Source organism: Uloborus diversus, chromosome 2 (genome assembly GCF_026930045.1).
Source record: "Uloborus diversus isolate 005 chromosome 2, Udiv.v.3.1, whole genome shotgun sequence".
NCBI lineage: Eukaryota > Metazoa > Arthropoda > Arachnida > Araneae > Uloboridae > Uloborus > Uloborus diversus.
Genome location: NC_072732.1, coordinates 129,103,817 through 129,115,764, shown reverse-complemented (window position 1 = coordinate 129,115,764; position 11,948 = coordinate 129,103,817). Strand labels below are relative to the sequence as shown.

Below are 11,948 nucleotides of genomic sequence, written 5' to 3'. Positions count from 1 at the left end.
TTTTCCAACAGTATATTGTTGGCGCCTTTAGCTCGAAAAACAGAATAGTTTTGATTTTTTGAAATGGAATGATTCTTTTTGGTACACCCTGTATTTGCTAAAAATAAAATAAACAAATTCTGAGATTGTTCCTATTTCAAAAAATGTTTTTTATGTTGTAATTAGTAAGTGTGTTCTAATTAGTAGGGTCTGGTGGGGGAAAGTGGTCAATGGGGTAAAGTGGTCATAATTCAAATAAATGGCTATACCTTAAAAATAAATGTTCGAATGAATGTGAAAATTTTATTTTAGAGTAGTGCAGTTAGAAACTACATTTTGAATACAAAATTTTACAACTGGCAAAATTTTATTTGGTAAAAAAAAAATATTTTGAGTGATTATGAATTTTTTAAAAATATAAACACCTTTTTTTTAACTTCCTTGGGAAATTTTGTTTGTTAGAATTATGAACAGATTGACTGCACAGGAAGCTTCCTACATGTCTCAAGAACTCATACTCATTAGCAGTTAGCTGAATCTCTTTTGAATAATTTTTTAGAACAATTTTAGTAAGATGGGGTAAAGTGGTCATAATATTAGGCTTAACGAATATTGTTCTTTTAAAATCACTTAATCTTTAAGTATAAGGCAGGTATCAATTAAATATTAATTTCACTTAATATGTATTGTTTTTACAGTAAACAAGGTTAAATATATGAGTATATGCGCATGCATACGCATATACTCGTGTAGGCACGTATATATACGTATTCACATAAATGCACCAATAAACACGTATTTGGGTATCTCGTAGTATTTTTTATCTATACAGATATACATTCGACTATACACGTATATACCCGCTTATACTCGTACATATACGAACACTTATATACTCAGGTAGACACGACGTATATACACGTACATACTCGAGCTGACACTTACATACTAGCATATGATATACATGCATGCAGGGTGAGTTTAAACTCTTGGGCAAATTTTTAAAAGGTGTTAAAGAGGAGCATAAGAAGTAAAAATCATAAGAAACATATGGCCACAAACTCAACGCTGACGCGCTACATGCACGCAAAGCCAGAAAATAATGAATGCAAAACAGGTCACAAATTTATTACAAAAAAGACAATTTTACACAACGACTTAAAAAAATTTTAAAGTCATTGATGAAACTTGCGGCCGGCATATGTAATACATGCGTCGTAATCACTCTGTTGCAATTACGAGACTCTTGAAAAACTTTCATCAGTCGCTGCGCCTTTGTTGCGATGCGTGTATTAGAGCTACTACAGGCCTTACTTTTTAACAACTGTCTAAATATTTCTTAAGAACTAAAATGTCGGGTAAAATCATCTTTGTGTAACAAATTTGTGACCTGTTTTCATTCCATCGATTTCTGGCTTTGTGTGCATGTAGCCCGTCAACGACCATAAGTTCCTTACGATTCTTTGCTTCTTATCCTCCCCTTTCACACCACTTAGATTTTGCCAAGATCAAGATTCACTATGTAAGCATACATGTATATTAGCGGATATACTCGTAGATATACGTGGATACATGTACTGATGTTTACACGTAAATGTACGTATATACGTCTAACAAGTATATAATCGTGTTTACACGTAAGCATACGTATATACTCTTGCTTCCACATATATATATATGTACGTGAGTAGGCACGTACCAAACACGCACTGGATATATCCACGAATTAACTCATGTATACCCGTATATGTATGTAAGTACACTACTGGCCGTTAAAATTGCTACACCAAGAAGGAATAATCTGAATGAAACAAAATTTTGCACACGTGATGGCAACATTGACACTAGAAAACGATTACAAAATGAAAGCAAAATGATCATTTATTACTAGAAAAATCTCACATGAGTGGAGGTTTAAGTACCCTGTTGCGCCACCTCTAGTTGGAATTTAAGAATCGATACGGTCGAGCATTGAGATACAGCAGTTTCGTACGATGTCTTACGTCTTCTCGTACCACAGTTGCTGTAAACGCGCCACTAATTTGATCAAATTTACAGGCTGTCCAATTTACCGTCTCAAGTGATCCCAGATATGCTCAATTTGTGACAAGTCATAAATCGCAGACCAGAGCATCACGCAGACCAGAGAAAGTGATAATGCGGAAGAGGAAATCCCTTTTCACCCTTGCTGTGTTTGACCGAGCATTGTCATGTTAAAAAATGGTTCCTGGGAGCCCCGTCGTGAGTGCTAACACGTATGAGTTTGATCGAATGAGTGGCACGTTTACAGCAACTGTGGTACGAGATGACGCAGGATATCGTAGGAGACTGTTATGTCTCAATGCCCGATTGTTTCGCTTCAAGCACATCGTACATTCACGCTAGAGGTGTCTTAACAGGGTACTTAAACCTCCATTTATTCGAGATTTTTCCAACCATAAATGATCAATTTGCTTTAATTTTGTAATCACTTTCTAATGTCAATTTTATTATCACGTATGTAAAATTTAGCTTCATTCTGGCAATTTCTTCTTGGTGTAGCAATTTTAATGGCCAGTAGTGTATCTATGTACACTTATATATGCGTATATACGTCGACTATACACGTATATACTCAGAAACTCAGGTATGCACATATATACTCGAGATACATGTGCAAACACGCAAATGATGTTCGTTTTGCGCGTATATACTCGCATATACACGTGACTCGTATATACTCGTGTAGACACGTATACACTCCTGTAGGCAAAAACGTATACATGCTTATACGCTCATGTATACACGAATATACTTGAGTAGGCACATGCATGCATGTACCTGATGTATACATGTATTTATTCATATATGAACATGTTTACTCTTGTTTAAACGACACGTATATACTCGTGCATACTCGCATATACTCGTACATATACTTGTAACTATAAAAATAACCAAAATATACAAATAATAGGGTTATTTGTAACAGTTTTGTAGCTGTTTTTAACTATGACCACTTTACCCCATGCTATGACCACTTTCCCCCACCCCATGGGGTAAAGTGGTCTTAAATACAAAGGGAAATGAAAATATTATAAAACTACTTAAATCAATATTTTTTTCCCTGAAATTCAATGTACGTGTTCTTTAATAATGCAATGTAAAATAATAACAAAAAAAGTTGAAGTATTTAAAGAATTTATTGTATTTATTATCCACCTAAGTTGAAAACCTACGATTTTATGACCACTTTACCCCACCAGACCCTAACTCATGTTTTCTCATTGGATAGTTCTAACTGTACATTTTTTATTTGGTTTCAAACCATAAACCATATCAACCATACATGCAGTGGCACAGCCAGAATTTTTTTCTGAGAGGGTTTTTTAAATCGAAAATTGTTGCTTTCTTTCCCACTTATTTATAATGCAAATATATTCAATTTATAATCAAAGAGTTTCTGTGGATTAGCGATGATTCATTTACAACACTTGCTTAAAAATAGTTAATTATTTATGTTGACTGACTTTAAAACTAAAAAAGAATTTTAAAACTGCTCTTTAAATGCATCAATGTTTTTATGGGTGTAAAATTATAGCTAAAAACAGTTTTGATCTTTCGATGAGAATTGAGAAGGAGCCTCAGAAAATCCGTGTGGTAAGCTTCCTCTCTCCAAGTTTCCTTAAACAGGATTTGTGTAGTGCTAGAAGTGCTGAGTGACCATGATACCACATTGCGTTATATTGAGACCATTTTAGCTACCTTACGTCCATAGGGGTGCCAATCATTACTCTTATATTTAAGAATTGGAAAATAATTTGTAACTGCTTCCCGATCATTAAAAGCAGTAAGATATTTTGTTGAAACTTATCCTGTTTTTAAAAGGTTAACTATTGTGTTTCTTCCTTGATTTGTATGGGGGAATGAATGTTTGAATTCTGGGAGTGGTTTTAACCCTAAAATCCTTCCTGTGGCTGTACCACTGCATCCATGGAACCTCATTATGGGCCAGGGAGGTAGAAGGGAGGAGATAAATCTTTCCTATTTAGAAGTGGCAACGATTGTTCACTTTTCTTAGAGGGCGCTGTCGGCAAGCCGCTCCCGACAATCGCAGCAGATCAATGTGCTAAGTTTCATTTTTTTTAAAGGCAACTATTAAAGCAAAAAAATTAAACTACTGGAAATTAGTTGTAATAAGGGGCTAATATAGTGGACGATGTACGGCTTTCGTCCACAGGAAGTTAGCGCAGTGTTTTGATAGAAAAATTAATTTTATGTTTCATCACCAACTTGCAAAATTCGTAGGCTATTAATATTGCGCTGTGCGATGTTTTATTTTTTACGAGTTGAATGTTTCTATTCCTGTAAATAATTGATGAAATGAGAATGTAGTAGAACTAATTACGTAAATACTTTTTTTTAAATTAGTTGTAAATTTTGTGACATGTTTCCAGAACTAATTAAAGCAAAACATTTTTTTGCTTTCACGACCTTTAACAGATAAAACTAAATGTTAATGTTCTATTTACTTAACTTCAAGCTGATATTGATTATAATAATTTTATTCATGTATTTACTCACTGTTTTAACAGAATTGTTATCGTTATTTTTTTATTATTGCATTTTTTTTTTTTTTTTTTTGACAACCAAATGGGGGGAAAAATCGAGAAACCATATTCATTCAAAAAATTATACTTTGAAACACTTTTTTGAGATAGTTGTGGGGTTTTCTGTTGAAATTAATCAAGTTTTCAAAAATTACAATTTATTCTTACTGTACATGTATTTTTTAAATGAAAAAGGTTTCCTGATTTTTTTTCGATTTGGTTGTAGAAAAAAATGCAATAATAATAAAAAAACAATGATAATAATTATGTCTAAGCAGTGAGTAAATTCATGAATAAAATTATTATAATCAATATCAGCTTGAAGTTAAGTAATTAGAACATTAACATTTATTTTTATCTGTTAAAGGTCGTGAAAGCAAAAAATTATTTCGCTTTAATTAACTCTCGAAACATGTCACAAAATTTACAACTGATTAAAAAAAAGTATTTACGTAAATAATTGTACTACATTCTCCAGTGGCGTATATATGGTTTTATTTTGGAGGGGGCCCATATAACCAAGATTAACCTCCCCCCCCCCCCACTTTTTTTGTAATTTCAATTTTTTAAGGGGGGGGAGCAACAGTTTCCTGATCTTCTTTCTTTTGAGGTGAGGCAAAGACTTTATAATGTCACCGATTGGCGCAACCAAAAAGTAGTGTTAGGAGGGCACTCTTAAAAAATTCTCGCTTTCGGTGATAGGGATAGAGAGAGGTCCGTGGGCTCTCCCCGGAAATTTTTTTGGAATTATTGTCCTAAGAACGCAGTTTTTGACGGTTTTTGGTAATGCTACAGGAAGAAAAATTCGGGGGGGGGGGGAAGCCTTCTGCGGAAATTTTTAGAAATTGAAATCTTTAAAACGCCATTACAGGCTATATTTTTTGACGTTAGTGTAATGAAAGGAATAGGGCTTTTTGAAGTTTTTTGAAGTTGCCCTCGATATATATATTTTTTAAAGTAGAGCAAAATCCATCACCCCTCCACTCAACTTTTCGAAATTGAAGTTCTAAAAATGCAGTTTCGGAATAACTTGATTGATGTTACGCACAGAATGGTTCTGGGGCTCACCCCTAAAACTACACTGGTGTGCAAAAATTAAGGACGAAGTCGAAAAATTAGCATATCAGCTGAACGAAGAGGCAGAGCGGACAGAAAGACCAATCAGGAGATTAAGTAAGGTGATGTGCGGTAGCACATGCGCAGATATGCAGGCAGACGTAATGGGGGAGTGTCTGAGTAGTATAAAGCATGATGTCGGTGTAAGATCAGTATTTCTGGCAAAGAGATTGCACGCCGTATAGCAGTTAAAATCACACCGAGTTGCTGCCTCAGCGAGAAATGGCGAATAATCAATCTGTTAGACGACATCTGGATGCTTTTACCCGAGGTCGAATCATTGGGAAGTTGTACGATTCGGGAGCTTTGATTGGCGCTGCAAGACGAATGGGCAGCAATGCCGCAACAACTCATTGACCCCCTCATACTCAGCATGGACAGACGCTGTGAAACCTGCCTAGCAGTCGGGGGAGATCATATCCCCTACTAAAGACCGGATGTTTCTTGCTGGACACCCATCACAGGGATGTTTCGGCCTTCAGTCGCATTGCGCTCTATGCTACTTTTTCAATAAAGCTTCTTTTTATCCCTCTGATTTCTCTTTTAGTAAGTGTTGCTTACATTACACATGTCCTTAGGTATTGGGGATCTTATGGTACTAAATGTGTTGATTTGGAAAGCTTTTGTACAAAGTTATATTGAAAAAACCGTCTCGTCCTTAATTTTTGCACACCAGTGTAATTTGAAATTTAAGTCCTAAAAAACGAAATTTTAAAGAGATATTCATTGTTTCTAGATGGAGGGATTTAAAGGCTCTCCACCATAAATTTTTCGAAACTAGTTTTATTCGGTTTCAGATATACGGGAGCAGTCGGACACTCCGTCAGAATTTTTTTTGTAATTGAAGTCTTAAAACCGACACTGTGGACCATATATGGTAACATTATAGGGGTTCGGCCATTTTTCGAAATTGAAGCTCCATAAATGCTATCTTAAACGACTTTCGATGCTTTCAGAAGGCAAGGCGTTCGGTATTGTCCCCTGAAAAATTTTTGACACTGAAGCCCTGAAAACGAGATTTGAGAAGCTCTTTAATGGTTTTATTGGGTGGAGGGGGCTTGCAAAGTGTAGCATTTTGAAGACTTTCCTATTTTTAGACCGACTTGGAAAAAGAAAAAATAAATAAAAATGGGTGAGGGGGGGCGGGGGAGGGGTTAAAGAAATATGAGGTGTTGGACGAATAACCTGATAAATAGTCAGTAATTTTTATTATTTTTTTTATTTTAAGGTTCTTTTCAAAAGCAATTCAAACTTTTCCCCCAACATTAGGCATCTTTGGAAAGGAAGAATTCAAGAATCCTCTTCTGCAAGGTAAAATGCAATTTCAGGTCATCTTTGGAGACGTTTAGACGAAAGGAGAGGTTTCGGGGATATTCCTTTGAAGCTTTTCAAAATTGAAATCTTAAAGGCACAATTTCAGACTATTTTTTGTACTAACCTTAGTGAAGGGGTGTTGGTTCGTTGACCCTCTTCCGGAAATATTTTGAAATCTATGTCTGAAAAATGCTTAAATAAATGCATCATTAGGACGTCAAATTCTATCATTACTTCAACCGAACAATTGAAAATTATTTTTAATGTCTTGCAGGGGACGCGAGTTAAGGAGAGAAAAATTTTGCAGACCCTTCTTTTTAGACAGACTAGGAAGGAAAAAAAAGAGGGGGGGGAGGCGAATTAGAAGGGAACTTAATTTGCTAAGCAATAAGCTGCATCTGTTAAAAAAAAATTAAATTTAAAGATTTCTTATTGGAAGAATTGAAATCTTTTTCCCAACATAATTAGCTTTTCTTTTTGTTCTAATTACCTCGCTTTCCCAAGACACGCTTTCCCACGGTCACGACAGATTCCCTGACCCTTTTTGAACACCATTGCTTAGTACCAGAACAGCTAACGCAAGGTTCCCAAACTTTAATGATTCGCGTGGCACCCTCTGAAGAATTAGAATTTTCAAACAGCATCCTATAGTTTGGTTTTATGTTTATATTATTGTTACCATGGTCCCTTCGCGGCACCCCTCACTCCTCCTGCGGCACCCAGTTCGGTAACCTCTAATCTAATTTTTATAATATTTACTATCACTATCATAATTATTTATTTTTTTTACTTATTTATTTATTTATTTTTATTTATTTATTTATTTATTTATTTATTTATTTTTTTTTGTTGCTAAAAGTTTGGAAATTCTTTGTGAGCAACTAAAACCAAAAATAATTAACTACCTTTAGCAAAAATAAATTCCAGATTTTGGAGGGGGTCCGGGCCCCCTCAGCCCCTTCCTTATATACGCCCTTGACATTCTCATTTCGTCAATTATTTACAGGAATAGAAACTTTCCAACTCGTAATAAATAAAACATCGCACAGCTCAATATTAATAGCAGACGAATTCGGCAAGTTGGTGATGAAAAATAAAATTAATTCTTCCATCAAAATACTGCACTAACTTCCTGTGGACAAAAGCCGTACATCATCCACTGTATTGGCCCCTTATTACAACCAATTTCCAGTAGTTTTTTTCTTTTTTTCTTTAATTGCTGCCTCTCAAAAAATGAGAAACTGAGCATCATTTACGTTGATCTGCTGCGATTGTCAGGAGCGGCTTACCGAAAGCGCTCTCTGGAAAAAGTGAACAATCGTTGCCACTTTTACACTAGCAAACCCGTAGGACATTTCTCTCCTTCTTACTAATCCGTGTTATGGGCATTTCATGAGAATTAGCCCAATTGTACATCACATTTAATGTATTCAAACTCCTTCTGGCTTTTATGGGATACCATATGGGTTGCTATTATGTCTTCAGTTGCTGTAAATTGTCTTATAATTTGCTAATTGATTTCATATTCATTTTAATTTTTAATCACTAATGCTAAAATTCTTTTTCTTTTTTTTTAAATTTTATTCTTATCAAAATAAATGTGTTTATAATTGTTTAAAAAATTTTAATTCCTGATCTCCATTGGCACACCCAGTGCTGTTGTTGATCAGGGTTCACCATCCCCTGAGATAAATCCCCTTTTGGTAAGTCCCTCCAAATTCTGAGGTGAGTTAACCCAAAGGTTTTTACCAACTACAGCCCTGTGCGCACACACCTGATTTTTCATTGGCATAACTCTTATCTTAACTAAATCTGAATTTAATTTGTATGGGCCAATAATATTTATAGTTTTAACAAAGCTTTAGATTTTGTGCAGCTATTTTTTTTTTTTTCTTTTTTTCAAGAACACACTTCATTTGTGATTTTAAGATATTTTGAACACAAAAAGATATTTTTGTGCTTCTACTTTCTATATAATTTTATATATAAATTTATGAAGAAAGTAGAAGCACAAAATTTATTATAAAACTGTGTGAATATTAAATCTTAATTTTTTTTAAATAAATTTTCTGTATTATTTTTTGTGATTTTTCAATTTTTATTTCATTTAAATTTTAGCCTCATCCTCTAAGAATAGGTTTTAATGGACATTCTGCTGAGTTTGAATTAGGTGGAAGAATACATACTGTGCAGTTTGGTGTACCTGGTCGAGAAATATTTGTCAACAGTGTTCCCTTTGAAGCATCTTTTGGAGGACCTTCATTTGTTGCACTTTTAGGAGACGGTCAATTACATAGTATTCAAATTGATGGTCCACCTCCTAGAGTTCTTACTAGTCAGATTCCTGCCTATGAGTTGTATGAAAAATTTCGTAGTCTTCACAGTGATATTCGACTACCACAAATTGAAAAAAATAGTTCAAGTGAAAAAATTGATGGTTTATGTGATATTGATATGCGTTTCAAGATTTCTAACATTACAAAACCAAGACTGGATTTTGATCATGCTCCAGATGCCATCAAAGATATTGACTGGCGCCAAATTAGTCATCCAGAAACTACCCAAAGTGTTTTTGATCTACCCAAACCTTATCATGCAAGTTATCAAAGTGTGGAGCCAGAATTACGCACCAGTGATAACCGTCTTGAGGTATATGATAGACAGGTAAGTTTAGAAAGTGAAATACTTATATCAACCTCTTAAAATATTTACCAAGAATTTTGAAACACCCAATATGTATACATTTATGTGTACATACACTAAAATATTGGAATTTTTTTTTTAGAGTTCACCGGAGTTCGATGGTAAGCTTTTGTGTCCATCTGAAACAAAAGCTCCTTTGCCTTTGAAACCTCCACCTCTTGGACCCTTTTTGAATCCAGCATTGATTTCTAACAGTATGCAAAAAACATCTGAGCCACCATACAGGTATATTTTGCAAGATTATTCACATAAAAATATTATATAAAAGAATTATTAACGTAAAATTGTATTTTAAAAATTCATTAATCAAGTTCAATATTTTTTTTTTCTGATAGTCATGGTTTAAACATAAACAATTGTATCACATCTTGTGATTATGTAATATTTAGTCCTGAAGGTGAAATAAAAATGTGGAATAGTTCAGCATTTTTCTTGATTTTGACAGGTTCAAAATTTTTCTGAATTTTTCAGCTTGCTGGCCACAGACTGCACCACCTTATTTTATAGGTGGTAAAAAGTATAAACTTTTAATCAAAATTATAAACAGCAGACATGTAGCAATCCCAGTTGACTTGAAACAGGAAAACTTAAAGCTGTAGGCTAGGAATTCTGAATCGTACACCTTGGCTATCAGAGTTACCAAAAATGGCAGCCGCTTTTGACATTTGATAGCTTTTTTTTAAAAATATATTCTGCATAAATATAATCAACTTAAGGGAGTTTGCTTCAAATTACATTGCCGAGATGGAGTTGACTGATGCGCTGTAGGTCTCAGGGTTGGAAGCATGTTGTCATAACAGGATGCGATTTTTTACAAATAAGGGAGCATATGGTCTCCACTTTTGTTGACTAAGACGATTATTTGGTAGCCATTTACAGTTAAATGTTTGCCCGTTAGTAACTGACCACCGCTAATCTAGAGCTTTAGTCAACTGCACCATTTTTATTATCATGAATGCTTATGGATGGATGCATAGGAGAAATTTTACAATTATTTACATTCATAAAAGAACATACAAATACATTCATTGCGGTTAGCACATTGATGCGCTTCTAGTGATCTACACGGATGTGGGAAAGTAAAGCATAGTAATTGCAAATTTTTCTTCTTTTTTTTTTTTAATTTTTTGTCTTCAAACCAGCTAGCTTATTTGGTTTTCACTAAAAATAAAGCATGGAAAAAAGTCTAAATTCCAACATATTTAACTCATTCCATTTAAAAGTTCTTGCTGAAAGTTTAATTCTTTTGTTTTAACAATATGGTCATTTATTTTTGATGTAGTCATGTTTTCATATTAATTGAAACATTTGATTAGTTAAAGCTTGTTTTTAAATAGGTTTGGAACCAAAGAAAAAAAAATATTATCTGTTTTGAAATGAAAATTGAGCATTATGTTAATATTTCTAATGACTAATTGTAATAAAATATATGATTAGAACTTATGTGGTGCTTTTTCTTTTAGTGTACCTCCTACAACAGTTCTTTCTTCTGTGTCAAGTAATAGTGTAATGTTTAGTCATACATCTGTGCCAAATGTGTCTGCGATTGATGCTGCTTTATCCAGTTTGAATTCTATTGCAAAATCTCTGCCCCAAGTTCAAATACCTACTTTAACTTCGTAAGTTTTTATTAGAGTTTGATGCATTTGAAAATAAATCTGAGTGGGTAAAAAAATATCCCTGAAGAAACTATTTTTCACCAACAGTTGGCTCTTACAAATCCAGATTACAAAAATCCTGAACAAAATTGGAATTTCTTTTTTTTTTTTTTTGAATTAAAAAACTAGTCAAACCCATGTGATTTTTCCGCATTGAATAAATGACGTGTATTTTGTACCTTCGACACTTCATGATTCAACAAAATTGAGATTGTTTATAATTGGGCCATCTGCCACATTAGTCTGGATTTTTAAGAGTCTTCTGAAACTACAACTATTCTTACCTAAGTTGCTCTAAAACTACAAATAAATATCATTCTGCATGATGTGCACTAAGTTTGACTTAGAACATTAAATTTTAGTTTAATAGGGTTTTTTTTTTTTTTCTCCATTTTTATTTCTTATGTTTTTGTGTACATGGACAATCAAACTGAATAAGTGCTGGGAACTCTTAACAAATATTTTTCTCATACATTTAATTTATGCAATATGCTCACTTTAATGGTTTTAGTTTCTTACTATTATTATACAAAATAGTACTACTTATATCTATACAAATGTGTAGTTTTGATGTCATAGTGAGCAATAT

At 33.8% G+C, this 11,948-nt stretch overlaps 1 protein-coding gene across 1 annotated transcript in view; it reads left to right on the top strand.

Moving 5' to 3' along the window:
* The window catches only part of LOC129216537 (uncharacterized), a 91,842-nt gene that overhangs the window by 56,831 nt on the left and 23,063 nt on the right, over window positions 1-11,948 (top strand). Inside the window, exons 5-7 of the mRNA XM_054850752.1 lie at window positions 9,117-9,662; window positions 9,784-9,926; window positions 11,165-11,320. Coding sequence (XP_054706727.1) covers window positions 9,117-9,662; window positions 9,784-9,926; window positions 11,165-11,320 — 845 coding nt within the window. The remainder of the gene's footprint in view (window positions 1-9,116; window positions 9,663-9,783; window positions 9,927-11,164; window positions 11,321-11,948) is intronic.